The sequence below is a fragment of the Caretta caretta genome, chromosome 9, assembly GCF_965140235.1.
Source record: "Caretta caretta isolate rCarCar2 chromosome 9, rCarCar1.hap1, whole genome shotgun sequence".
Classification (NCBI taxonomy): Eukaryota; Metazoa; Chordata; order Testudines; family Cheloniidae; genus Caretta; species Caretta caretta.
In genome coordinates, this window is record NC_134214.1 from 15199379 (window position 1) to 15227219 (window position 27841).

Genomic DNA, 27841 nt, shown 5'->3' on the forward strand with positions numbered 1-27841 from the left:
GTAGGCATCATACAGAAAAGGAAGGATGGTCCAGTGGTTAGGGTACTAGCCAGAGATATGGGTTCAATTCCTTGTTGCCACAAGGTTCCTGTGTGACCTTGGGCAAGTCTCTTAAAGTTTCTGGCCTCCTGGAAATCAAAATGGGGTACTTGTACTTCCCTGTCTCACAGGAGTGTTGTGAGGATGAATATATTAAAGATTCTGAGGTGCTCAGATACTACAGTAATGGCAGACAGAGAAGTACCATATGCCAAGCTTATGATACGATAGCAGGTAGTTGAGTTTGAATAGACAGCTTAGAGATCTTGCATGTTGGGGAGCTTCTTTCCTACTTAGTAAACTGGAACCACAGCTAAACTTTCCTGATTGTTGCACAGAAATGCAGTGGGTGGATCCAACAATAAGGAGGACCCAGATATGGCTTGTGACTAATCTATTTTAACTAATATTTTATTACCTGCATTTATAAGCCATGCAACCCACTTCTGAGCGTGTTTTCAATATGTTCAAAAACACCACTTAGTAGTGATTCACCAACAATTACGAACTGGCAGGCAATTGCTAGATTAGTCACAATCACCTCAGTAATGTGAAAGGAACCCCAAAACACCAACCCCACCTAATTCTATAGGCCTGAGTTACTGTCTGCCTAAGCCATTGCACAGAGGCCAGGGTCAGTGTGTGAGCCTTGCACTATGTTAAGCACTTTTATGGCCCTATCAATATATTATCTGAGCACCTCGCAGATACTAAGGCAAGTACCTTCACTATACCCCTATGAGACAGGGAAGCGTAATTGTCCCTACAGTTACAGATGGGGACGTGAAGAGAGAGATTAAGTGACTTGCCCAGGTTCACACAGGAAGTCATTGACACAGCCAGGAGATGAAGCCAGCTCTGCTTTGGCTCAGTTCAGTGGCTCAAGCATGAGTCCATGCTTCTTCCTAGAATCAAGGTGCTTCCATAGAAAAGCTCCCCGTCACCAGTGTCTGGGAATTTACATGCTGGGACAATTAATTAGAGCACCTGGGCTGGTGGCTACTGTCTGGAAGGTGCATAATAGGATTACACAGGGCACGAGGATTATTGTTTAATTTGTGACTGTGGCATCTCATGACTGGAAGCAACACTGATTGAAAACATGGTGACATTTAGCTTAATTTGTAGGGAGAACTCCTATCTGGGCAAGTATGCAGAAAGTCCAAACATCAACAGCACAGATTAAATAGCATAGGCAGGTGGTGGTAATGGTAGGGGTGTTATGTGAAAGCATTTTTTACCTGAAGAGTCTTTAAATCAAATCGCTGTATACTTATACAGGCTCCTCTGAGAAGAGAGCTGAAGATGCAGGCTGTAGTGGGCACTCTGAGTTGGCAAGTGTTCATGGACTGATTGGAAGGTAACTTTATCTGTGCGGACAGTTTGGAGAAAATGTGTTATTAAAGTACTTTATTTCCATTTAGAGATTCACACCAGCACACCCAGACAGCAGACAGTGACAGCTCTTACCAGACCCATTTGTTATTTTACACTCTCAAAGGCTGAACAGGAGTAGGATGAATATAAGAGCTGAAAAACTGTATACCCATGAAGCAGACAATGAAAGGCATAGGTGGGCGTAATCAGATTCTGGATGCTTTTGGGGAGGGCTTTGGTTTTGCTTGTTGATAATGAACGTGAGATTGCCAGGTTTCTAATACCTCATGCTGACTACAGCATTCAGAGCAAGACTCTCTTTGGAGTTTACCCCACCACACGTTACTGGAATTGTGGAAGTGAGAGGCTGGCTGTGCAGCTAACTTTAGCTTGATATGCTGAATACTGCTTGGAAATAACTTCCGTAAATGGTTGCTTTTCACCAGTTCTGGCGAGTTGGCCATCCAAGTGAAACAATTACTTCTGTTTCTCACCGATGTTGCCTTAGGACTGGGTTTGGTGCACTGAGATGTGTGAACATTTGTGTATAGTGGTAGAGTTAAATGCCATTGTGTCTTTGGGTGGGATTTGAATGAAGAGAAGGTGGATTGGTGTAGTGAGAGTGGGATTTGGCTGAGGGCAAAATGGTCAGATTAACAGGAAAGGAGCATAAATTGAGGGGCTGCATATGGCTGGACTGAATGTGTGGGATTACGTATCCAGAGACCAGAAGAAAGGAGGCTGCAGGAATCAAGAGAGGAGAGAGAAAAGCTGAAGAGGACCCCTTGGTTACAAGCCTGGTTGACAGGATAATGATGTAGCCAGCAGTAACAGAGAACAGAGAAATTTGCATTTCCTTGCACTAGTAGGGTGAATCTGTCCCTTATCTGGACTAACATATTAACCTCTCATGCTGTGGATATGTGATACTAGATATGGTAGATCAGAAAGTGCCATGAGACATTTGCAAGACAAGATGCTCTATAAATGAGATTTGATTGTACTGCTCGGACCGCAGTAGCTCCTCTGGAACCATCATGGTATATTGATTCAATAATATATGTTTAATTGCAGAGCTTGTGGGTTTTGCTTCCCTGACCACACCTTTCACCTTGGCAATATTCGCATCTGGAGCATATTGTGAAATAATTATTCCTAATGAGGGTCACAGTTTTATAGTACTGCACACAGGTTAATATGATGGGGGATTCATTTCTGTAAAATGGATGACATTTTCTGAAAACTTAGTGTCCTGATTTAACACTTCTGATGTAAATAATTTATGGTGACAGCACCAGCTGTATGTTACAAGTAGGATAGAATTTTGGATTGAAATTAGGAAAATAGACAGGCATGACTAAGGGGTGGGACTGCTGCAGGAACTGTATGCTTAGCTATTGTAGATGAGAATGTTTCATGCCAAGTTTATATATATCTATAATATAATATAGTGTAGCAAATGACCACTGTCTTTTAACAACCAACTTGAAATGAACACAACCTGAAATGTGAGATCTAAGCATCCCCTGTGTTTTGTGGGCATTTGAAATCTGAATTTTGAAATGGCCCCCATCTTCATAGGAGGCTGAACCAAAGACCCACATTCACATACCCTCAAATTTTGGGGAGCTAGAAATCTGGAGCTGAATTTTTTACTTTCAGGCCCACCCCGCAATCAATCCATTCACATAGTGAGACACACTAAAAGTTGTTATACAGTCTAGCTGAGAAAAGCACTTACACGTGTGCTTCAGGGCCCTTCCGGAATAGTGATGCTTTCCTGAATGAGGGCTGTAAGTATAATAGAGAATCTTCCAGAGTTTTGCATGTCACAGGTGCACCTAGCTCACGGCTAGCACTATCTAAATAATAGACAATCATATCTCCATCTATACACTATACAAAACATCCATGGCAGAACAGCTTGTGCAATGCCTGGTGAATTTAGCTCTTCTTGTGTGACAGCTGCATACAGGATTAATAATGAATTAAAATGATATGACCCTTTCAATTCATTGTGCAAAAAGTTTTTTACACAAATATCATTAACAACAAAGGCAGAATTTTTGCATAGAATTCCTGCTCAGTTGACTGAAGCGATAACCCAAGATGTCGATATATTGTTGACCCGAAGAAGGAAAGTTGGGTTTTGAGCAATGATATCACTAAGAGCCAATCCTTTCCACTTTTTTTTTTCATCCACGCTGATTGTTACGGGTTATACTATGCCACTGTTAATTAGTTCTTTATTATACTGATTTCCTATCATTTTGCTTGGAAAGTGAGGCTGAACAGAATATACTAATAGGTTTAAGAGACTGTATTTATTTATTTATTTAGACAAAGAAATCTTGTTTATATGAAGGTTGTGGTGGTCAAGCCATAAACAGCAGTGGGTGCTGCCAAGTTTTGAAAGCTATTCCTGGAAGTAGCCTTCCTTAAGAGGCAATTCTTGGGACAAAATTGCAGTGTTAGAACTGTTGGCTGATGGACATGCAGTATGATTTGGTGTTGTTGTAGGCCTCTTGGTCCCAGGATATCAGAGAGACAAGGTGGGTACGGTAATATCTTTCATTGGACCAACTTCTGTTGGGGAGAAAGGCAAGGTTTTGAGCTTACACCGAGCTCTTCTCCAACCAGCGGACCAAATTCAGTGGTGAATCCTGGTCACATGCCACCTGAGGCATGTTGCACATACACTAAAAGAAGTAATTCTCATCCTCAAAGGAAACTTGCACCACACTTTCAAAAGACGAGCCTGGGAGCTTAAATCATAACCTTGCTGGACACTAAAAATCATGGACTAGTGGCTTTATTATGTCGGTGTAGCAAGAGAGTTAAATCAGCTGGAAGAGCATTGCAGTGTGCACACCTCCACTGTTTTGATGGCACTCTTGAACACAGTACTTAGTGATGATAGTCTTGTGGTTAAGGCATTGGATTAGGATTTAGGAGATATGAGTTTGATTTCTTCCTGTCACAAACTTCTTCTGTGACCTTGGCCAAATCTCTTTATTTGTATTCCTGTAGCACCTAGGGGCCTCAGTCAATATGTGCTAGCCTCTATACATCCAATACATACAGTAAGAAACAGTCTTTGCACTGAAGAGTATATAATATAATTAATCTCTGTCTGTTTCCCAGCTCTAAAATAGAGATACTTCTTTTCTCCCAGCCTTTGTCTTCTCCATTTACATAGTAAACTCTTTGGCACACACACTGTCTCTTATTATGTGTATGTATTGTTCTGCAGCTATTCAGACACGGAGCATTATTGCTGGAAGTACTCTCCCTTCAGTGTACCCTGGGTAAGTATTCTTAGGTAATCTGAGACTATCTCAGTTTAAAAGTAAACCTTCTGAAAGTAAAAATACTGTCTATCATATGTGAAGGACATAAAATGATATGTTTCAGCTTTTTATTTTTTAATCCCAGAACGGCTCTAAAACTTCAACTGTTTAAATTGTTTTCTTCAACTTTATAGCACCTATAAAAATTCTAGACACACAAAGATTTCCACAGACCCAAAATGGTACAAAAATCTTTTGTAAAAAATACCTCAAAATTTCCCAGTTCAGCATTAAAAACAAATTGTGCTCTGTAACATAACTGGAAAACAATCTATGCAAAAGCTAAGAACCTTTCCAAGACTTCCTTCATCTTTTGAATGGTTTTCAAAAGGCCACATGCTTGCTGCAGTGAGTTGGGGTGGATGACCCAACACAAGTTTCTTCCAGCCTTGTTTGTATTAACACAAAAAAGTCTTCCTTACAATGATGGTAATAGCTATTAGCTTATTTAATTTACTGTTCATCTCACTAATGTCAGGTATTCTAAACATTTCAAATATTCAAACCACTCTGTTGTGCATAGACTTTTACTTTTGAAAATAGAGAATATTCTAATTGCAACACTGTTCTTGGGACATTACAGTAGCATGTAGAGGCCCAAATCAAGATCAGGATCCCATTGTGTTAGCCACTATATAAACGCTTAGTGAGCTGTGGCTCACGAAAGCTCATGCTCAAATAAATTGGTTAGTCTCTAAGGTGCCACAAGTACTCCTTTTCTTTTTGCCTTGAAGAACTTACTACATAAATAGACAAGACAGACAAAGTATTGTTACTCCCATTTTGTAAATGGGGAACTGAGGACCAAACTGATTAAAGGAGAGATTGTCATTTACATCCTTGAAAAATCTCCCCCTAAGGATATATGGCAAGTATATGGTACAGGTAGGAATTGAACCCTTGTGTCCTAGCCCAGTGCCTTAATGACAAAGCCATCCTTCTTGTCTATGTCAAAGCTTGTCTGGCAAATCCTTGTCTTTTTTTAAAGTAGTTTGACAAGGCTCATGCCTTCAAAGACTTTAGAAGGATTATAACATTGAACATGGTTTTTCAAATCAGCAATAAAATGAAACCTTGAGAAAGACACTGAATTGAAGAATTTCAGTGTTTGGATCCTGAATGATTCCCTCCTTCTCACTATCCTTCAAGAACCTGCAGTCCAGGGAGTAGCCTCAATTCTCCAATTCCCATAAATTTAACAGAGGTCACAGCATGACCTATTCAGCTAAGAAGCATTACCACTGAGAACCCCTATGATACCTTTACACTCACTTATGTGTGAACATAATTCTCTGAATCTTTTATCCACACATAGTGTGTCTTACCCATAGAAAGACTTCAGCAGATGTATACGGCACCAGGAGTAAAGTTACAAGTGATGAATTCTCTGATTTATAACTCTTCCTGGTAGCAAGATAATAGAAAATTGTAAGCTTATGGGTGTTGCAGAGTACACAACTTCTTCCAGCAGAGACAAGAAGGGAAAGAGAAGATATTCATCACCCCTAAGCTAAGGGGACGCTTGGTTGTATGACCCCTGTTGTCTGTAAAAAATATGGAGCTGGTCTCAAAACAATCACAGAAAATGAATTTTAAAGACCGTGGTAGCCTTGTAAGTGTTAAATTTCAGTGATGGTACATGAACCTTCCTGTTTCTAGTGTGTGTAGGTGCAAAATAAGATGAGACTATGGAGACACTTGCTTACAGTGCCACCTTTGTTATTTAAAGAGATGTCTTGGCCTGTTAATGTGGCTTAGCACATTCTATAAACAATTGAGTATTGCATCTAAAACAGATATTAGCTGGTCACAAATTTTGGCGGGGAGGGGATGGACAGAGAAGAAACCGAAATATGCCCAGTCCCACATTCTAAGGTTCTTGATCACAGTAATGTGCACAGTAGGCAGTCCAGAGTTGTCAAATCTGAACTCAGGTGGGCAAGGCCTCGGTGTACCATGATCCAGGCAGAAGTTACTCTTCTGAGACAGAACTTGCTTGTGGGTTAGTGCTCTCTTCGGGTCCTATAGATCATTTTCAGTGAGATCTTAGAGTTTAAAGGCACATCTCTGGCAAATCTGAAACCCTAACTCAGTATTGCCAAGCTCATGAAATCAAAACTTGAGAGTTGGACCCTCAAGAAGCATGAGATTGGCCCAAAAAAATCATGAGAACCTTTTCGCATAAAGATGGGACTTCATTTTTTCAGTCTGCCTTTTGATTTTTTTTATCTCCCCCTGCCCATCCCCTGTGCATCTTTCTCTCTCACACACTGTTGCCCACTCTCCCAAATCTACTGGGCAAGGTGTTTTTGGCCTCTGCTTCAGGAGCTGTCCATCCTCTGTCCCCCAGCGCCCCCAGTCAGTTCAACCTCCACCCCTCCTGTTCTGTTGCCCCAGCCTCACTTCTGCTTTTTCTAGGGCCCTTCACCACCCTCCCCCAGGCCTGATGGGCTGCAGTGGGTCCCCTATCCCCCCCTCCAAGGGCTCTTCACACCCACTACCCCTGCCCAGACCAGATGCTGCAGAGGTAAGAGGGAGGAGCAGAGGTGTCATCCTGCTCATATTTCTCACAGGAAGGGAGTGGGGATTAAGCAGCAGAGCCACATTGGGCTGTTGGATCTCTTAGGGCACATCTACACTGCAATTAAAAACCTGTGGAACGGAGTCTCTGAGCCTGGGTCAGCTAACTTGGGATCACGGGGCTTGGGCTGCAGGGCTGAAAATTGCCCGGAGGCAGGTCTCAGAGGCCGTGCTCCAGCCTGCCCCCAAACATCTACACTGCAATTTTCAGCCCTGCAGCCCAAGCCCTTTGAGCCTGAGTCAGCTGACCCAGGCCAGCCACAGCCATGCTACAGGTCTTTTATCACCCTGTAGATGTACCCTGTGTTCCCTCCTCCCCCTGTGAGAAGGATGAGTGGAGGGGAGAGACTGTCAGCTTCTGGCAGGGCTGAACTTCATGAGGGGGTGGAGTTTCTCGCATCATCGCCAGATGAGCTCCAGCACCCTCTGAAATACCATCACTCATGAAAACATCATGAGAGTTTAAAGCTTGGTTGCAGTGATGTTGCTGTCCTCCTCCCACAATTGCTTGGGACCAGGGTCTGGTAGCTTCTCCCCTTAGGCTGAGGGGAGGGGGTCTTTAGCTCTGGGTGGGCTTGTGCCCACCAATCCCCAATTCCCAATAGGTACCACTAAAGCTATCCTCTTAAAGAGATCTGTTCTGGCCAAGAGGACTGGCATATTACAGGTTTCAGAGGAACAGCCGTGTTAGTCTGTATTCGCAAAAAGAAAAGGAGTACTTGTGGCACCTTAGAGACTAACCAATTTATTTGAGCATGAGCTTGCTCATGCTCAAATAAATTGGTTAGTCTCTAAGGTGCCACAAGTACTCCTTTTCTTTTGGCATATTACAATTACACTTCTGTTAAATTATTTTCTCTAAAGACATTGTTTTTCTACTGGATCCACAGTGTGTTTGTGATTTAATTTCAGTGCTCCCGTCCTAGGAATGGTCAACTAATTTAACCTAATTTCCATTTCCCTTTTTATATGACACTAGAAAGTTATTCCATTGTCATGGTAACACCCTGTTAAATAGGAGGACTTGATGACTCTACTCCCGTAGATTGTCTCTGTAAACAAAAGCTAACTTTTGTAATGATTGTTTTGTTTCTGATATTTACATGGCAAGGATTTGTAAACTTGATAATTTTTCCTAAATAAATAAAAAAGAGAGTTTATTACATTGTCTGTAGCTAAGGCAGTTTAGTACCAGCCCATCAGAGAGCTTGAAACGCAGTTATATCCAAATCAACTTCTTGTTCTTAAATTCTACCCATGGGTCTGAGTACCCTTGCTAAGCATTATTCAGTCCTAGGGTATGTCTATCCTGCAGGCAGAAACTGGCAGGGGTAAGTCTAAGAGCAGGTGCCTACAGCCTCTGGCTTGCAGGACTCATGCTACAGCCCTAACAATAGCTGTGTAGATGTTCAGAGTTAGACTCCAGATCCCGAGGTCCAGCCTCGGGAGCATGGTGGGCTTCAGACACAGGCTCTGAGACTCGCTACCACCGGTTTCCTCTTGCGGTGCAGATGTGCCCTTAGCGAGCCGGTAGGCAGACCTACACCTCAGCGGCAGCCTATAGCTGGAAACTGGAAACTCAACGTGACTTTGTGGTTAACAAGCAGAATTCACCAGTTCAGTAATGGTCAGATTCAAATCTTACTCTTTCCTCCCCCATCCCAGGCACTCTGAGTCTTACCATCTTAGCTATGCTCTTATTATTATTTGTATTACCGTAGTGCGTAGGATCCCTAGTCAGGGACCAGAACTCCACTGTGCTAGGTACTATACAAACACAGAACAGAATGATGATCCCTGCTTACAATCTAAATACAGGACAAGGGACAACAGATGGATGCAGACAGATTGGGCAATACTAGGAAACAATGAGACAATATTGGTCAAATATGATAGCCTGTGGTCTCAGCACACCAGCAGCCTAATTGTCAAGTTTTTGTAGGCATCATGGAGAAGAAGGATTCTGAGGGAGGATAATGAGTTAGTTTTGTGGATGTTTATGGTGAACTCCTCCCAAGTGTGAGGGGCAGCCTAGGAGAAAGCACGATGGTGCTTGTTTGAAAATATAACAAGTGGACAATGGAGTCTGGCATCATGGGCTGACCAGAGGCGGGAGTCAACAGCTTGATAATGAATGAGAAATTATAGGCCTTGAAAGCTACAGTTTTTCCTTTCTCTTCCCTTTCTCATGCTTTTCTCTGTAAGCCTTCCCCTCATATAAGGCTCTTGCTCTTTAGGGCAATTCCACTGAAATCAATTTAAAACTCCTTCATTCTGTAGAGCACTCACTATAAATGTTAATGCTTCTACAAACAACCTTACAGAAAAGGACCATTTATACACCGTGTATAAACTGCTAAAGGATGAACTAGTCTGGCAGAAAATCTAGATCCCTCAAATTATTTAGTCAGCTGGCCTTGAGGTTCCAAAGCATTAGAGACCTTGTCTGAGGATTCTTGGAGGATATGACAAGATAAATGGATTATCTTTATCTCCAATAGGCTGCAGACGTATGAGCTTCAAGGCCAGGTGAAGAGCTATGAAATATCAGCTGTAAATCTTAACAGTTGGCAAAGAAAGCTCCCTCAATGGAAAAATGTGTATAACCTGCAATGGGGGATGGAGCAGGATAGCAGGAAACAGATCATAAAGGAAGACCAGGTTATCCTCATCCCCTAAAAGCATAAGGATCTTTATAAAACATTTTTACTTGCAAAGTAGGTATTGAGGTTATCTGTTAACAAGGGAAAGTTAGTGTTAGTGCAATATATTCCCACTTCTCTGCTATTCCTGGCTGTTCTTGTAAGGGGCAGGAGAAATCTTGAGAGGAAGTTTTCTCTGTATGCCAAATGACCTGTGTATCCTCAAGTATAGTATACAGTTGCAGGTATATTTCAACTTGAGGACTGTAACTTTCTGTGATGAACTATACCATGATTTTCCTAACACGTCTGAGGATGGCAGCTCTTTTTCATAGTCTATTTGCATGTCTGGTGAGATGTGAGACCCTTGAACCTTATTGACAAGTTATTTTACCGGTCTTACGGTCACCACATATCTAGCACTCTGGATTTTCATTAACAGATTCTACTGTTACCACAGCCTATCTATTTAACACAGCTGGACTCATCTCCCATAGGACCAGATTCTAACATCCTTATTAATGTCGAATAGCACCTTAATCCATTTATAAACCCATTAAAATGAATGGGGCTATATGCTGAGGAAGGTGCTATCCAAGTTGAACATGGGATCAGAATCAGGCATAGAGAGATTTCCTTGGCACACAAAGAACAGTCATCGTCTTGATCTCTGTTGGTTCAATAATCCTTCTGTGCTTCCCCTAAAGATCTCAAAGTGCTTTGGAAATATTAATAAATTAACCCTTACAGACCCCAGATAGGTAGGTACATCTCATTATTGCCATTTTACAAACAGGGAAAGTGAAGCAGAGAGTGTCCATGAGTGAGTTGCCCAAGGTCAAAAAGTGAATCTGCTGGAAGCAGAACCAAGACCTGCAATTCCCAGTCCTACAGCCTAACCACTACCCTTCTAGAAAGGTCCTTTAGAACTTTATTATAAAATGATTCCCTTTCATAGGCCTTTAAGAAAGCTCATATAATTGAATAGAGAAATATATTTGTGCTTCAGAATTCTGCATAGGAGATTACTCACTATTAAATTCTATACAATTTTAGAGTAATAGAATAAAACCAAGACTATTGGCTTCATCCCTATTATATTCTATGCGACTTTTCCATTAAGGCAAATAATCCTGCCCATTACCTGGGAACCGGGAGAGACAATTGCCTCCTTATTTCCCTTTGGTTTCCTTCTATTATGTCCTGGGATTTCTTAACTGTAAGACTGACTAAGACAGCCTAGTAGTCTAACATCTCCTCTCTTGTGGTACGTAGACATTCATAAATGCTTTCTGAAATTACCCTTGCTTAGGTGCCTGATCCAGAGACTCCCAGTGAATTCAATGAGCTTGGAAGCAGGTTCTTACTTTGTGAATGGGGGAAACATGGTTATCTTTTCTAATAGTGCTTGGTTAGCTTTTAATTTATTATATGTTGTCTGGAATATCCCTTCTATAGAGTACTGCACAATGAAAGGTGACAGTATATTTTATACTAAATTCATAGATAAAGTGTGTATTGATTGTTATTATATTAATATGAATATTTAAGGTCAGAGTATGTTTCACTCAGAAGTCAACTTTATTCATTCATCAGCTAACAAATGCATTTCTGCGTAACAGAAGTATATTGCAAATGAGTAAACAATGTTTTTATTTCTTGGATAGCTCTGCAGTAAAGGTGCAGCTTTAGGGAAACCCTTTGATGCATCCCCCGAGGATATTTCAAGTATTGCCAGTTTTATTGAAATGAAGCTTGTAACTTGCTACCTAAGGATGAGGAAGCCTGACCTGGCTCTGAATCATTCTCACAGGTAAAAATGAATATTGATTAATGTGTTACTAGGGCTTGAAGCAGGGAAAAGAAAAACAAGTATACATTTTGGACTGGAAGGATTTGCAGCAGTTAATTATCCAATCCTATGACAAGAAAAGGGGAATCAATAATTCACCTTCAAAAAAATCCCGCTTGGAATAGGCTAAGAGGAATGCTGGGAATTTGGTTATTAAGGCAGAGTGATGCTAGAAGGCTCAAATAATTGGAAATGAGATATAATCCCTTTCTGCTCGTTATCAGTTCAATGTCAGGCCAGAGGTGATTTACAATTCTTTCCATCAGATGGTTCTTTGGTGGTTGCAGCCACTATCCACATTTCAGAGAGCAGCACCACAGTTGCAGTCTCGGCAGAGAAACCAGAAATCAAAAAGGCATGAAAATCAAATGCTCCCTTTGACTCTTTGGAGTCAAGATTTTGCCTGGATTCTCCAATCAGTGTTCAGGCACATTAGCAGAAGCTTACACTGCCATTCTCCATCCTGCACCTGTTCTGTAAACAAAGGATTTCACTCTGTGGCCTGCCAGTCCACCACTTTTCATTATCATTAAGTATATCTGAATAAATATTACAGTTAACACAAGTTGGGTTTTTCTTACAATTGTTTTAAGTGAATGTAAATGAAGGAAAACTATTGTGAAAGAGACAACTTGATTACATCTAAGAAGAAAGGTATGTTTGTGCCTAATACACTAGAGAAATTGGTGACAGACAATTCATCAGTATAAAAATATGATCCCTGTCATGGTGCTAAGCTAGTAATCTGCTACATTAAGGGCAAGTGATGTCAGGGGGAGTTCTGCATGCAGATCTACAGTGATTTATGGCACTAGGTGTTTGTGCCCCCTGAACAACTCTGCTCTGTAAATGACACACCACCTTTCTTAAAAGATTGTGCAAAGAAAAATACCTAAAGTTTGTTTATTTGCCTACTTTTGAAAACATGATAATGGAGCTCCCTGCCTCATTCTAACCACCATCCCCAAGATGCACACCATAGTAAAATGGGAGGCTGACAAATGTGTATAAAATGAATGGGCAAACCTTTTTTTGCATGTTTTAAAAATACTAGGATTGCAAAATATGGCCCTGATTCTGTAGTGAGCTCCATGCTGGGGAACCCCAGTGCCTGTTGCACAGACAGATGGTGGGGCCTTTCTGTATTCTGTGGAACTCTGCACATACGGAGTCATAGCAGGAGATAGGGGCCACAGACAGAATAAATGAAGTTGGATTAGGATCTCTGGGTTACTGAAGGAATAAAAGATCTGGTGTCGGGTTGGGGTGTTTTCTGTTCCTTTTTTTCTTGCATCTGATTTTAACAAACATTCTAACTTGCTTTCCTTTTAATTACTATAAAGGAGAAATGAAAATCAATAATGACTGAATCCTCAATTTAATTCAATTAATAATGCAGATTATGAAATAAATCTACACACTGTGCTTGTCAGACTGTGGAGCTGCAGGAGCAGATACAGACAGTACTCCAATATGAAAATATTCTGAGATACTATTAACATAAATACCAAAAATGAAGCATAATCAATATCTGTTTCTCAAAAAGAATAAATAAATAAATTACTCTGAGTACGCATACTATAAATAGCTCTTAGCCATCAGTTATCCAGTGCATGCAGAATTTTGCTTCCTACTGAGTTTTTATGTCATCATTGTGTTGCAATGGTTAGGTTGTAATCATGAATCAAAATTAAAATATTCATTTCTGCATTTATTTGCATGTGCTAGACTATCTTTATTTAATTTCATGTAAATCTCACAGTTCCTGCATACACTTTAGAAGCCTTATTAACTAAAAATCCTCACGCATCTTTGTGTGTGTACGCTTGCACTCTGACCCAAAGATGCAAAGCTGTTCTTCAAATGTCTGCTCTTGCATGCTCTTCTTAACTAGGGTCTGGTCTACACTACAGACATATATTGGTATCAATGTGTTGCTCAGGAGTGATGTAGTTATGGCGACCTTAATCCCCTGTGTATGTCAGTAAGAGAGCTTCTCCTGCCAACATAGCAAATGCCTCTTGGGGAGGTGGATTAACTACACCAACAGGAGAGCTCTCTCCTGTTAGGTTAGAGTGTCTTCATTAAAGTGCTACACCAGTGCAGCTGCACCAATGCAGCGTTTTAAGTGTAGACATGCCCCTAAATATACGAGTTTTGTCAGTTGTGACACTTCCTTCCAAGCATGTTATATAATAAATATATAATATGCTTAAAAGAAGCTTGCACAATGTTACAACTGACCAAACTCCAGTGTCTAGGTTAAGAGGAGTATGCTGGTTCGGAGAACAGCTTCCCCACTAACTGACTGAAAGAGAGACATTTCCATTGTCCTTGGCTTTTGAGCATGTATTGGAGGTAAAGATGGGCTCTTCCTTACAACGGGAAATAAATCGGCTGGTTATTATTCTCAGGACTTGAGGCTGCCTTTCTGCACTGTTGGTAACATGAGAGAGAGGACATCCATTGGATTTTGACCATTTGGCAGGCTGACATAAAAGATGCATGCTGGGTGATAAAAGGCTATTAGAAACACTCCTAATTCATCACCAGTGTGAATAAATGCATCTGAGTTGACCTAGCCAAACAGTCACCACAGTAACTTATTTGACCACTAGCCTAATCATTAGGTAGCTAACACCCAGTCTAAACTGGTAAAAATACAGTATTCCAATAAATACTGAATCATACAGCGTTTACATCCCCTGCAGTCCTCTTGGCCCAGGCGTTATGGCATATACCAGGGTTTAATTATCCTAATAACCCCATATGGCTTGCCGAGAAATTAGATTTTTCCCCTTTGTTGCAGAAGGCAATTTTCAATTACACCAGATGGCAAAACAGTGAAGGTCTAAATTTTACGTCAAGAAACTGACTGGAACCTCAGAATTGTGTTGAGACCTTATGTTGCTCAACCTGATCTCCAAGGTTGATTTTTATTTTATTTATTTATTTATTTGGGCTCCAACTGAAAGCCATTTTGAAACAGAACACAATGTTTCAGTTCATCAGTCTACTCTATTGAGCCTGTCCTTTTGCTTAAAGAGTCTGGCCCAACAGAGAAATACAGGAAGCTGCATTCATGTGAGGAAACACAAGCAGCCGTGCAATGGCATGCATGACTATGTAACCAAGAGGAGCTACTATGATTTGGTTTTCTCTGTGCACCTTTAACATTGAAGAGGGTGGAGATGTGCTGTGATTCAAGGTGGAGGATCTGGCAAAGTGAGACAGAAATTCTGCTTTTTTAAGGTTTCAGAGGAACAGCCGTGTTAGTCTGTATTCGCAAAAAGAAAAGGAGTACTTGTGGCAGCTGTAGCTCACGAAAGCTCATGCTCAAATAAATTGGTTAGTCTCTAAGGTGCCACAAGTACTCCTTTTCTTTTTGCTTTTTTAAGGAGACTTCAGATTTGTGCCTAGCTTTGCTGGTATTTCCCCCCCCCCCCCGCTCCCCCCACTCCAATGAAAACTAACTGACCCCTGACCCCACTGACTCCACACTGACCCCACGTGCTTCACAGCTGGTGTGTGGGGAAAAATAGCACAGTATCTTTGTATTTTCAAGAAGGCACACCCTCCCCACCCCCTGCACACACATTTTCTCAGAGATGCTGGTTCCTGAGAATTCTCATCAACCTGGAAGATTGCAGGAGTACAGAATGAGAAATTCCAGGGCAGATATGTTGTTGGAATTCTTGTAAATGGAATTTTCCTCAAGTGCTGGAGGGGTGCAAGTGTTAGGAAACAAAAAGGAGCTTTGGCCTCATCCTCACATCTCAGATAACTACACAAAGGCCAACAGAAGTTGTTTTGTTCCCTGTGCTGTTTTGTCTTATGACTGTAATCTATCCAGCACCACTATGGTTGTGGAGTCCATAAAAGTGCAGATTAGAAATCCAGGACATTGCCTGACTCCTTCAGAAGTTCAGGTAGGATAGTTTAGTGATAAGATGTAACTATCCAACCTGGTCAACTAGCAGGACTTCACACCCAATGTTATTTCAATGAAATGATAGTAAGTTTTCTGATGTTGTAGCAGAGGTACAGAGATGGCCAATCCTTTGGCAAGCAACGGGCATATGCTCCCCTCCGTTGAGCATTGGAAAATAAAAAGCACAGAAATGCTGGGTGGAAAAATTAGGTATGTTATGGAGGACCATCTGGAATGAAAAGTTTACTATGCTCTTCTTACCAAAAAACCGCTGGCATCCCCTCAACATATGTCCTTCAAGAAAAGGAATGTGTCAAGCAGGAGACAATGAAGAGTCAGGGGAAAACCACCCTTTGTGGCATGTTTCCCTCTCTGAATGGTGTAAATGATGCCTGACAAATCCAGAATTACTTCTGCCTTGATGAGGGTTGCTGTGGACGGTCTGAGAACTGTGGGGTTTAACCCAGGTTTCTCTTCAAACCTCACACTTTCTGCAGGTATTGCCACCTGCTAATTCTGCATCTCCCTTCCAAAAATGGAATGCATGGAGGACTTCACCCTCAGCAAACCCATGTCCCTTTTCTACTAAGGCTGCTTCTTCTGTGCCTTTTTATGTGTTCAGTGGAGGATATGGCCCTTTGTAACACCACTTGCACAATTTATGGAGAGGCATATTGATAATGTAATTGTTATGTGATAACTAATTGATAATAAATAGCCTGGTGACAGCTTAAGGTAATGCAGTTAGTGGAATCAAAGGGAGGAAAAAATAACTATAGATGGGAAGAGAGGTTTGCTGATAAAACTGGAAAAGGGAGAGGAATTGAGACCAATGCTGATGATTTTTGGAAGGGAAAGGCCCTAAGATATCGTATACATCCCTCCAACCCCATGCCCTCACTAACACCCCCTCCCTGCCCAAAAGAAAAGAATATACAGACTTTCTGGAGAATCCAAATGAGTGGCTTCTAATAACCTTTAGCAAATATACGGGGTACATTGCAATTTACATAATTGATAAGCAATTATTTAATACAAGGCTATTCACTTGAGATGTTCTGAGACATCATAAGCTAGATGCGCTTTAAAAAAAACCTAGCATCCCACAATAGAATTCCCTTCTCTTATGCTGCATTTTGAATATTTCTTTGTAATACAACTGCTTTATGAAAAACATTTTCAGTTAACATTCCCCACCTTTGAACTACATTTTATTTCCAGGGCCAATTACGTATTTGTTATCCAATAGGGTTGATCCTGCCCCACACACTCCCATTGACTTTGAGGGTGACTAATGCCCATAGTGTGTACTATTTTGTAGGATTCATTCAAAAAGAAGCACCTAAAACAGCTTTTTTTTCTCCTTAGGAGAAACACAGTTCATGACTGAAAAGATTAAAGCAAAGTCCAACAGGTTTTATGCAGGCTGAGATAAATATCCTCATCCTAAAAATGACAGCAGTTGTAAAGATGTTAGTGAAATTTGGTAGTCAAGAAATTAGTACGTGTACAGTTGGGAAATCAGTCAGCAGTGGATTACATGAATAAGACAGGAGAAAGCAGAATCTGTCCACCCATATTAGAAATAGCTCAGGCTCCTAAACTGGATGCTTTGAAACAAGGCCTTTCCAAATATCCTTTCATTTAGCAAGTAAGGAGAATGTTCTCCTTGTTCTTCTCCTTCATAGCTAATGAATTGAGAGCTGGCGGGCAGATTTATCTCTTGGTTTGCAATTCAAAGTGATTCACCACTGAATCCTATGTGCAAGAAGAGAAATGTTTAGCATGGAAGATGCATTCTCCTTTCCTGTCAGAAAAAAAGATACTATGTATATGAGAAAGCCTTGGTGTAAAAACCCCTTCATTATGTTTAGACATGAAAGCAGCTTCATGATATTTTTTGGTCTGTGTGCTAAAAATGTCCTCAGCTGTCACAGACACTATATTCATAGCTAATTCTGTTAGGCTGTACTAAAAAAATCTGATTACACAAAACCAAGTTGTGTCTCACACAGGGAGAGGGAGAAACAGTTGTCTCACCAACAATGCTGTGATCCAAACCCCATCAAAGTCAGTGGGAGTCCTTCCATTGATATCAGCAGTTGTTGGATCAGCTGTAGTGAAGATTAAATTTGAAAAGTTTTCAAACTAATTTTCAGGTTACCATAGAAGACATCTTAGGTTGTCTTCTGGGCAGGCATTCTCCAGCATGCACATAGCACCATTCACAGATGCAGCCAGTGGGGAGGTAATAGGGTATATGTCCTCCGGCTTTTTAGCTCCAGATTTTTATTGTCCTGTTGATATCCCTCTCAGGGGGGCTGCAGGTATCATGAATTTCTTTAGATGGTCCTTTCCTCCCCACAATATTTTTTTTTGTGGTGACACCTATACCACCACGTTCTCAGCATCATAGAGAGATTGCGAATGACAAGTAAGCTCACACTCTTTCTACCCTCCAGAAGATAGAAGCAAAATTAACGCAGCCTCTACTGAAGAAGGTATGTGCAAATAGACCATTACTAGGACAGCGTGAAACAAAAGGTCAGATTACTTGCAGCAGTTTTCATACATTTTATTATGAACTCAAACTTGGGCCCATTTTTCCCTGTGCTGTTCCTCCCAAATTGCCACATTTCATGGGGAAAATATTGCCAGTTTTGCACAGTTCTAGTCATTTTATGGGCCTACCCAAACATTCCAGATAGCTTATTCGCTGGCTGTATATGAAAGCTTTCAAAAACCATTGACACAAATTTTGAGAAGAACTCCAAGTCTTGTATGCTGGGAGACACTGCTCCCTATCTTCAAAACAGCACCAACAAGGAAACTTGTTCAGCACATTAAGATGGGTGTGAGGAAATGCACCACCGTACTGTTTCCTCCCAAATGAAATTGCTAGAATCACCATGTAGCTAAACACCTAAAATCCCAGACAATATGATGGGGTCTAGTCCTTGGCTGGTGTAAGGTTGAGTAGCTTCATTGCTTTCAACAGATACGCTGATTTACACCAGCTGAGGATCCAGCCAATGGGACTGTCATTTTGTGGGGCAGGAACTGTCTTTTTGTTCTGTATTTGCATAGCACCCACCAGAACGGGGTTGTAGTATGAGTAAGGTTCCTAGGTGCTACAGAGAGACAAATAATAATTATAATTATTGTAAGAGAGACTATATCATGGTGGATTCAAACAGTTCTAAGACTAGTGTGGTGAGTACTGGACTTTAGATAATGAGCTACCTGGAACATACAGGAAAGAAAGAAAAACAGTCCCAAGTTAAAACTAAATTGTATAATAATCAGAACTTGTCAGTCTCATCTATATACTGAATGTATAACTACGGAAAACAAATGGGGCCATGCCATTTTACATCAGCTGAGGATCTGGTCCACTCTGTATAATATTATCTGGTACATTACTGCACATAAATTGTGTATAACAAAATGTTACACATAATGTCCAGTGACTATATTTGTATAATTATTGTATATCAGTGATGTGTGTTCCTACTAGTGTATAACATTGCTGCATCTTACACCTATCTATACATCTCCTTGTGTAGGTGATGTCATACCAGCCATACCTATCTGACTGTATAAATCAACATTGCATCCAACATTTACTTTTGTACACCTGGGCAATTACCTGTAAATACCTCTATCAATTAAAAATGTTAAAGCAAATGTTTGTGCAATAAGCTAGGAGTGCATTACATGCAGATGTAGACACCACATATGTCAGCTGGGAGAAATCCTGCAACTTCAACCACGAAAGCACAACCCCAAGCCACTTCAGTTAAAGAAATCACTATGTTCTCTTCTAGGAAGTAGCCAGCTTTTAGCTTTACTGTGCCTAGCCACCAGAGAGGGACATGATCACAAGCACTAAGCCAGTGAAATACATTTGTTTACTTGTATCTTTCATCTATAGAGACATCACCTTAACTTTTTTTCTACAAAGGCTAACTAAACACAATGTGCTGGTAGGTAGCTAAGATGTTCCTCTTAATGTTAATCAGATTTTTAGAGCTAAATCCCCATTGCAGTTGGGAAAAGCTGCAATAAAAAGATGTGCATCTCTGGAGAAAAGGAAGAGTGAGGCTGATGTTTTCCAGAGATCAATTTTTATACAGCAACTTGCCTTTCTTGCTGCATCTGGTGTTTTTGGAGTTCAGAAGTCAGGTTGAAGGAGAACTAAAGGTAGAAAACTATGGTCAAATACGTACACCTTTAATTCATATGCCCTGATAGCTCTGGTGGGAGAAAACTGATGTCTGGTTTTCTTTTTTTTCCCCCCTTAGAACTTGAAGAAAAGATAATAGGACAAACCCTGTATTATTTTTAAGGGAAGATGTCAAGATGAAAAAATGAAAATGTCAAAAAACAGGTTGATATACTGTATTACTTAAAAACTGTTTTGTTGAGAAAAACTGACCAAATGATTTAGGAAAGGCATTTACTGGACAGTCTTTGGATTACACTGCAGATGAAAAATAAATGAAAATCTATTTCATGTTTACTTTAGTCTAGTCACTTTAAGGGTGGGGGGAAGAGGTCAGGGGAAAGTCTGGCAAGAACACAAGTTTTAATCTTCAGACATACGTTTTTTATTTACAACGTTTCCAATTAAAACTCTTTTGCATGTAAATTGAGAAATAGTTGTTTCAAAAACATTTATTAAAATTCCTTTCTCCTTATGATGTTCCCCCCAAAAGCACATCAGTAAAATTTCAGTGGAAGCTTTGCACCCAGTGGTGAGTGATACTTCTCCACATGATACACACACAGCTCTTCATGACCCTGTAGTACATCCACTAGGCCCATCTCCTTCACTGCTGGACCTTCCCCCTTCATTTTTCTTTCAGCACCTGTCATTGTACAGAGTCCTTCTAAATCTTTGGGTAGCTGGCCTGGTGTCGTGTACAGTCCATGGCTGGAGATGGATATTGGAGCAGAGACTTGTTCTCAGTTTTCACAGCCTCGCAGATTCCCACGTAGTTGGATGGACCTCCAGTCTGCTCTCATTTTAGGGATGGGCTTCCTGGATTGTTGCTTTTCTTCTTGATCTCTATTTGTATCATTCATTTTCTTTTACATGACCCCCCTCTCACTCCTGACTTTGCTTTTTTTTACCAAAAGTGGCTTCTCAGATCTGGAGATAGTATTACCCAGGTCATGGGCCAGCTTTACCCATTTTTAGGTTCATCACATGACACGAATGATAATTATTCTACAAAAAAGCTGCTAAACCGTAGTGGTATTACTGTGTCAAACAGCTGTTCTATGTAAATCCACAGAACTGGGCGTGCCTGGGAGTGTACGCATCTCTGAAGATATAACAGCATTCAGCTGAACTATCAAATAATCAAAGGTAGTTTTTAGGTCTCCGCTTACAGCAAGTGAGTTAGATATTTGTCGTAGGTTTTAGAGAACACTATCATATTTTTTCAGTATAGAGTTTATAGATAGAAAGAAGGAGTTGATCTTCTTAAGATTAGGAATGAATCAGGATGAAAAAGGAGAGCTGAAATCTAATTCTTTGAGATTCTGCTACAATTCTGTATTTATTATAAACCGATCAGAATACATCCTGCTCTAAGACTTGTAGAAAACGTGTTGCTAACTACCAGGAAATTATTGATTTTTTTCATTGCTGTTGCTTAGCTGTGGTAGAGCCGATAACTTGAAAAAAAAAATCGATGTTGCTATTATCAAGTGTTGACTACAGTTTATAACAGCAATAATCTCCTTTAAAATCTCTTCCTGCAGCACCAGTTATCATTCAGTTTGTTAAAGTGTGCCTTAGGCATACTGATCATTAAATGTCAAAAATATTTGAAGTCCTTTGGGATTGCTTTCTTGCTAAACTCGTTTTTGGTGTGCCTCAGAGTCTTTTGAACTTCCAAGTTCTCCAGCATTTGGTTGAAAAAATATAGTATCTGATACAATATTGTCTATCGTTGGTAACAGTGGTCAACCTTTTAAAACGATGGTCGCTCACTACAGCTAAATTATAATTAACATTTCAAATGACTGAGGGGGGGTTGGGTGCTGTATTCCTTGTACCGCCCTTATGACTGTAGTATCTAAGTCCTTTCTAGTAGTGAAATTGTGATGTCAGCAAAGCAGAAGTAGGATCCAGATTCATCCTGAATCTCGGTCCCCTGCTTACACCAAAAGACATACTGCCTGTCTATTCTAATAGTATAGTGTATACTAGTTTTCCTTACACCTCTTATTGATGTAGGCCCCACTTCTGCAATTGGATCCATGTGTGAGGATACCCGCAGTCAGTGAAATCAGTGAGGCTGAGAAAGGTACAAGGATTCATCCCTACAAATCCAACCTGCGTGGGACTATCCTTTGTTACAATTTTGGAAACACTCTCACTGGCTTTTAGGATTTTTTTAATTAGTTATGTATGAATAATTCCTTTAAGATAATAATGTAAGATTCTCATCCAACCCAGAAATATAGATGACAGATAACAAAGGAAGTTCTACAATAATATGTGGTATCTTTGCTGATGTTATATGTTAGCTAAGTGCAGTATAACATGCGCACACCAGGAATTTAATAGCTGTTTCTATAACAATAGGCAAAGCTATAAATGAAATTGCATTTATGACACAACTTTAATAGACATTTTAATAATGCCTGTTCATCCATCTTAGCTGTCAAGGGAGAAAAAGTGATAACGCATTATTGGGGTTTGGGAGAAAGATTTTGAATTGTGTATAGAGAGTGTGTACAGCATGTGCCTTATTCAGATTTTGATATTAATGATCTTTTAATCGTGTAACAATTTGAGGTTTACCTTGAGCATCTCTTTTATATTTCAAAGGAGCATTATTTTGAACCCAGCCTATTTCCTGAACCACCTTCGTCAAGCTGCTGTATTTAGATGGTTGGAACGATATTCTGAAGCCGCAAGGTATGGTTGGCATTTGTGGATTTTCTACAACTAAAGATTTCCCTACAGCTCCTTCATTCCAGCTGTCAGTACTACAGACAACTGGGGAAATTATTTCCTAAAGCTCATCCGTACTAGGGACATCATCATGGGTCCATGCTTCATTCTAGGGGTCCATGACTTTGTCAGAATCCCTTGGTAGAATCAAAACTATATAATACTTAGAGGTTGCTCCTCCTTTCTATAGTAAAGTGCTACTAGAGGCCCTGACACTGCACCTTGAAAGTCCATGGCAACTTTGGTTTCAGCGAGCATAGGATCAAACCTATAGGAGAGATCTGATCCTGCTGCCCTTATTCACATGAGTAGTCTCACTGAAGTCAATGGGACTGTTCACGTGAATAAGAACTGCTGGCAGGGGTAAAGTCTTGCAAGATTGAGCTTTACTTGTGTGTTCATACGGGGAAAAAGTGTAGGTGTTGTGCAGCAGTGGTGCAGCGCACTGGCACTACCAAATGGTGGAAACCGTAGTGTCGGCAGGGAGCAAATATTGTTACCAGCTGACAGGTTTACATGAAAGACGTTACCTTCCAGGAAGTGAGTGATGTTGCCTGGTGTAATGCAAGAGGTAACTATGTACCTATGTTACTGCTTCTACTCAGCACTTATATAGAACCTTTCATTTGAGGAGCATAAAGCGTTTTACAAACCATTAGTGAATTAAGACAGAACAGGTGTGAATTAGGTAAGAGATATAGAACAGTCACTTCACTCACTACTGAAATCAGTCACCTGTGGCATAGAACATGGCAGCTTTTTAACAATGAATGGCAACCCTTACACAACAGTTTAGTATGGGAAGGGAAGAATACTTTATCCAATCAAAACTTCAGAGAGAATTTAGGGAGGCCACTTGTAATTATCTCTGGTGAACTTTGCCCAGGAGCTGTGATTAACACCCTGTAAACCTTGTCATGGGATCTTGGACCACAAGTGATCTGTATCTTGGTTTTACATCTCATTCTAAAGAAAGTACCTCCAACAACACAATGCTCGCTAACATCTTGCTGGGGTATTGGGTCAGTATTGATTCAGAGAAAATTGCCACCTATTGAATCACCAACACTCAAGGTTCAGTGATCTTACACAGTTTTAAAGGTTATAGCAGGAGACAACATTATTCCATGACTGGCAAGGAAGCCTGATTAAAGCGTGTATTTTCAGATCCGTTAATTCTCTGTTATCCCACCAATGGGCAAGAGGGTTTTACTTGAAACCAGGTAGAAGAATGTATTTTTCACTTCCAGGAGTTGATCTTTTCTAGAAAGTAATGCATAGAAAATGAAAATATCTGAGAGCATAATGTGATCCAAGGAGAAAATGAGGTGCTCAGATATCTAGTAACAAAAAAACGGTGGTTGGTGTTGCTGCAGATAAGTAATCAGTCAACAGGAGTACTGCATCAGCAAGCAGGAAGGAAATGCGTCAGCCTTTTTTCATGTCAGGAAGCTTTCATGGAACTAGTTGTTTTTAAATGAGATTATTATGTATTTTGCAAAAGAGGAGAACATTCTGACAGATGGAGACCAAGTGGATCCAAATAAGTGACAGTAGTATTGTGAGTTTAGCTTAGTTTAATGTAGTATTGTAATAACCGTGTGGAGTTTTTGTTCCAGCCTTGTGTTAAACTAAGCTAAGCAGCAGCATCTCTTTGGAGTCAGTGGTACCAGTCTGACCCTGTTAACAGTGTAGAATGCAATCTGTCTGTTACAAATAGACTGCAGTATGCAGGTTTTAGCTGCAGTTTCTAAAAGTCTAAATATGCTTTTGTTAGCATGAGCTGTCATTTATCTTTGCCTGCACTATATATGTGAATGAGGTTAGTGTGTTTCCTTGTGTGATTTTTTCTCTCTTAGTTATTATTATACATACCCAGAACATTGTTATAGGCTATGAACAATTGTTTTTGGTGGAGGTAGCATATATGTATACAGCAAATGGGCAGGAATAACTCAGGCCACCTGGCAGATTGTGGGTGCCCAAGATAGAGAACTATTGATCTCTTTGAGGATATAGCAGGCTAAATTCCCTGAAGGAAATTCTGTTCTCTGTTCCAAATTGAGAGATGATGCGTCAACTGATGTACGTTAGACCCCACTGCGTTCAGTTCGACTCCTTCATACTTACTTAGAGCTATTCTCTCCATATGTAAGAAGACTGGACTGGTATGAGTTACACGCTGACAGGGCCAGCTCCAGCTTTTTTGCCGCCCCAAGCAGCGAAGGAAAAAAAATACCCCAAGCCTGGCTGAGCTGCCGCCGAAGTGCCGCTGAATACCCGGATGTGCCGCCCGGGTAATGCACGGAGTGCCACCTCTTTCTATTGCCCGCCCCAGGCACCTGCTTCCTTCGCTGGTGCCTGGAGCCGGCCCTGCACACTGAATAGCTAGAGGTACAAATTAAAGTAGGGTGAGAGGTCTTGTAATTTTTACTACCTTCTGGCTCCTCAGTGTAACTGACACCAGCTCAGGCTGCCTCAGACATTGGTAGAATGGATATAAGTATGTATGTGGCACCCTGAATGCCAGGGAGTCTAAATCAGTGTGAGCAGTTGAATGTGTATCACTGCCTGAATTTGGCTCCATGTGTCTAAATGACTCCTGTATGTGACTCTAATAGGGTTGCCAATTTTGGTTTGATGTATTCCTGGAGGCATCATCACATGACATAATCTTTACTTAAAGATTAATCTCTAATTCCTAGAGACACCAGGACAACCCTGCAGGGTTGGCAACCCAAGACTCTAACAGGCTGCACTTCATGCAGTGTGCGGTGTTGTATAGTAATCCCAAAGGCACTGCTTGAGGGATCAGAGCTTTGAAAAATGAGCAGTTCTAGGAGGTGGTAGCCACTGACTCTAAGACGTACAGTACCAAATATTTTAGTCAAAATGTTTCTCCTCCAAAGTCATCTCTGAAATTTGGAGAAATGGATTAGAGGGTGGGAAGGAACTTGGAGTCTGACAGGAAACTTGCTGTATTGCCTGTAAGTAAGAGAGAGCATCTAGGGAAGTTAATGAGGGCAGTACAAAGAGAGTTGTCATTAAAACTCTCCCACTGAGGGATGTGGTAAGGCAGTAGTCAGAGAGAATGCATTTCCTGCAGAAATAAATGGGCAAACCAGGGGGCGTAGATATGAAAGCTATCATTCTTCCCTACCTTGCTAATATATGTTACGTATGATCTAACCTCTTCAGCTGGAGCAGGCTTGAGTCTGAGTAATACAAAGTGAAAATTTGCAATGCATAAAAACAGTTAGGCTCCATATTGAGTTTGAAACCTGAAGTTCAAAGTCCAGAAGCGTATTTTTCCTTCTTACAATAAAACCATTTCACTGCCATCTTTTTGCTGCTCAGAATGCTGTACTGCCTAGTTTAACTGCATCATCTTCTGTGAGGCACTTACGATAGTACTTTTTGTAACCAGCTAGAACACTAGCGACTTGGAACTAGCTGTATAAAAGCAGAAGAAAGTGGATCAAAGCACAGACTCATTCTCCCTATGCCAGAACAGCTCATATTCACCCGTGACTCCATCCAGGATAGTGCTAAGCAGTGCTGAAGGAAGAAGAAGGTTTAGGATCTTAATAGCCACAGTATGGATGACTCAGCTGTTTACTGCTTCCTTTTTAAAATGGCATTAGATAGTCCCATCAGCTCTATAGCAAACCAGACTTGATAGTTCTGAAACTCAGCATTTTGTCTATTACAGGATCTCTCTCTCTCTCTCTCTCTCTCTCTCTGTCTGCATGAATCTAGTTCCTGGTCCCATTTTATCCAAACCCTCCAAATTTGTACAGTGTGGTAGGGGTGGATAAATAGTTCTGATTTATCACTTAAAAGGCATATGTTTGAACAGTTTAGTGTTCCTAAGAAGTTTAGTCATTCAGAAGTTTAGTCATTCTGTTCTTAGGAACAGTATAACTTTAAATTTCACTAAGGTGCTATCACATAAATATTGATCCTATATTCTTCTCCCAAAGCCATTAATTGGCTTCCCTCTACACTTACCTGTTTCATGGGCTACTTCCTGTTAAAAAAAAATCTACACGCTGTTTTTTGCTTTTCAAAAAATGGAGGACGGTCTATTTATCTCTCTACTGATTTTCTTTCAGTTTACAAAAAACAAAGTAAAAACCATTTCTATAAAAATCTGTTGTCATGGAAACCAACTTTGTTCTGGTTACACTAATGAAATTCCCGTTGGGGCTGCATGGTTTGCGCAATGTTAACAGATCTTGTAGCGAAGGTTATTTTTATACTAGTATCTCAGCCCCTGTGAATTTCTTGGGGGTCAAGATAGAGAGAATGAACTTAAGGTAGTATCCTGTGCAGTGCTTCTTCAGTATGCCGGAAAATCATTGCAGCAGAGGAAGATGTAGCCAGTGAAAGAATCTTGATATCAGCTACCCATATACATCCAGTGAAGCAAGAATCCTTATGTTGGGCTGGCTCAACAATGAAGTCTTTTGGGGTGCCATTTACTACTGCTGATTTCAGGAACGAAGTGCTCAGAGACAAGGGAACTATTTTGCATTTGCTATTCATGATGGCATAAATGCCAGTGCCAACTCTACTGTAAGCAGCATGCATGTGTGATGGCTGCCCTTCTGGATGACACACTGGGGATTGAATCTGGGACTTCCAGAACTAAAAGCACAAACTAAAACAGCTTGAGCTAAAAAGCCAAGGCTGTGTAACTAGGGGCTGTTTCAAGTCCTGTCCTCTGTAGACTGGCACAGAGAAGGGACCTTAACCCATGTTTACCAGTGGGTTACATAAGGATGGTGCACAAGGCATGCAAGTATCATTTAGAAGTTTTAATGTATGGACTAGGCAAAGAACACACCTAGTGAAGGACACTCATGACTATTCTATGCACACATTATCTTTGCATTTCTGCCCAGTGGAAGTGCTTGCCATATTTTGGACCAGCCACATCCCTTTTGACTGAAATCACATACTCTGCTGCCTTAATAATGTCTTGTTGTCTTAGAAACTCATACCTAATAGCATGCTCTTGTGCATGGGTAGGATCTCATTTGAATGCCCATATTGCATGCCGACTTTGCCCTCCTTGCTACATCCTTGCATAGA

At 40.7% G+C, this 27841-nt stretch overlaps 1 protein-coding gene across 1 annotated transcript in view; it reads left to right on the forward strand.

Annotated features, from left to right (window-relative positions):
- Window positions 1-27841, forward strand: part of SPATA16 (spermatogenesis associated 16) — a 116564-nt gene that overhangs the window by 12629 nt on the left and 76094 nt on the right. The window contains exons 2-3 of the mRNA XM_048865252.2: window positions 11656-11801; window positions 22619-22708. Of these exons, the coding sequence (XP_048721209.2) occupies window positions 11656-11801; window positions 22619-22708 (236 nt within the window). The remainder of the gene's footprint in view (window positions 1-11655; window positions 11802-22618; window positions 22709-27841) is intronic.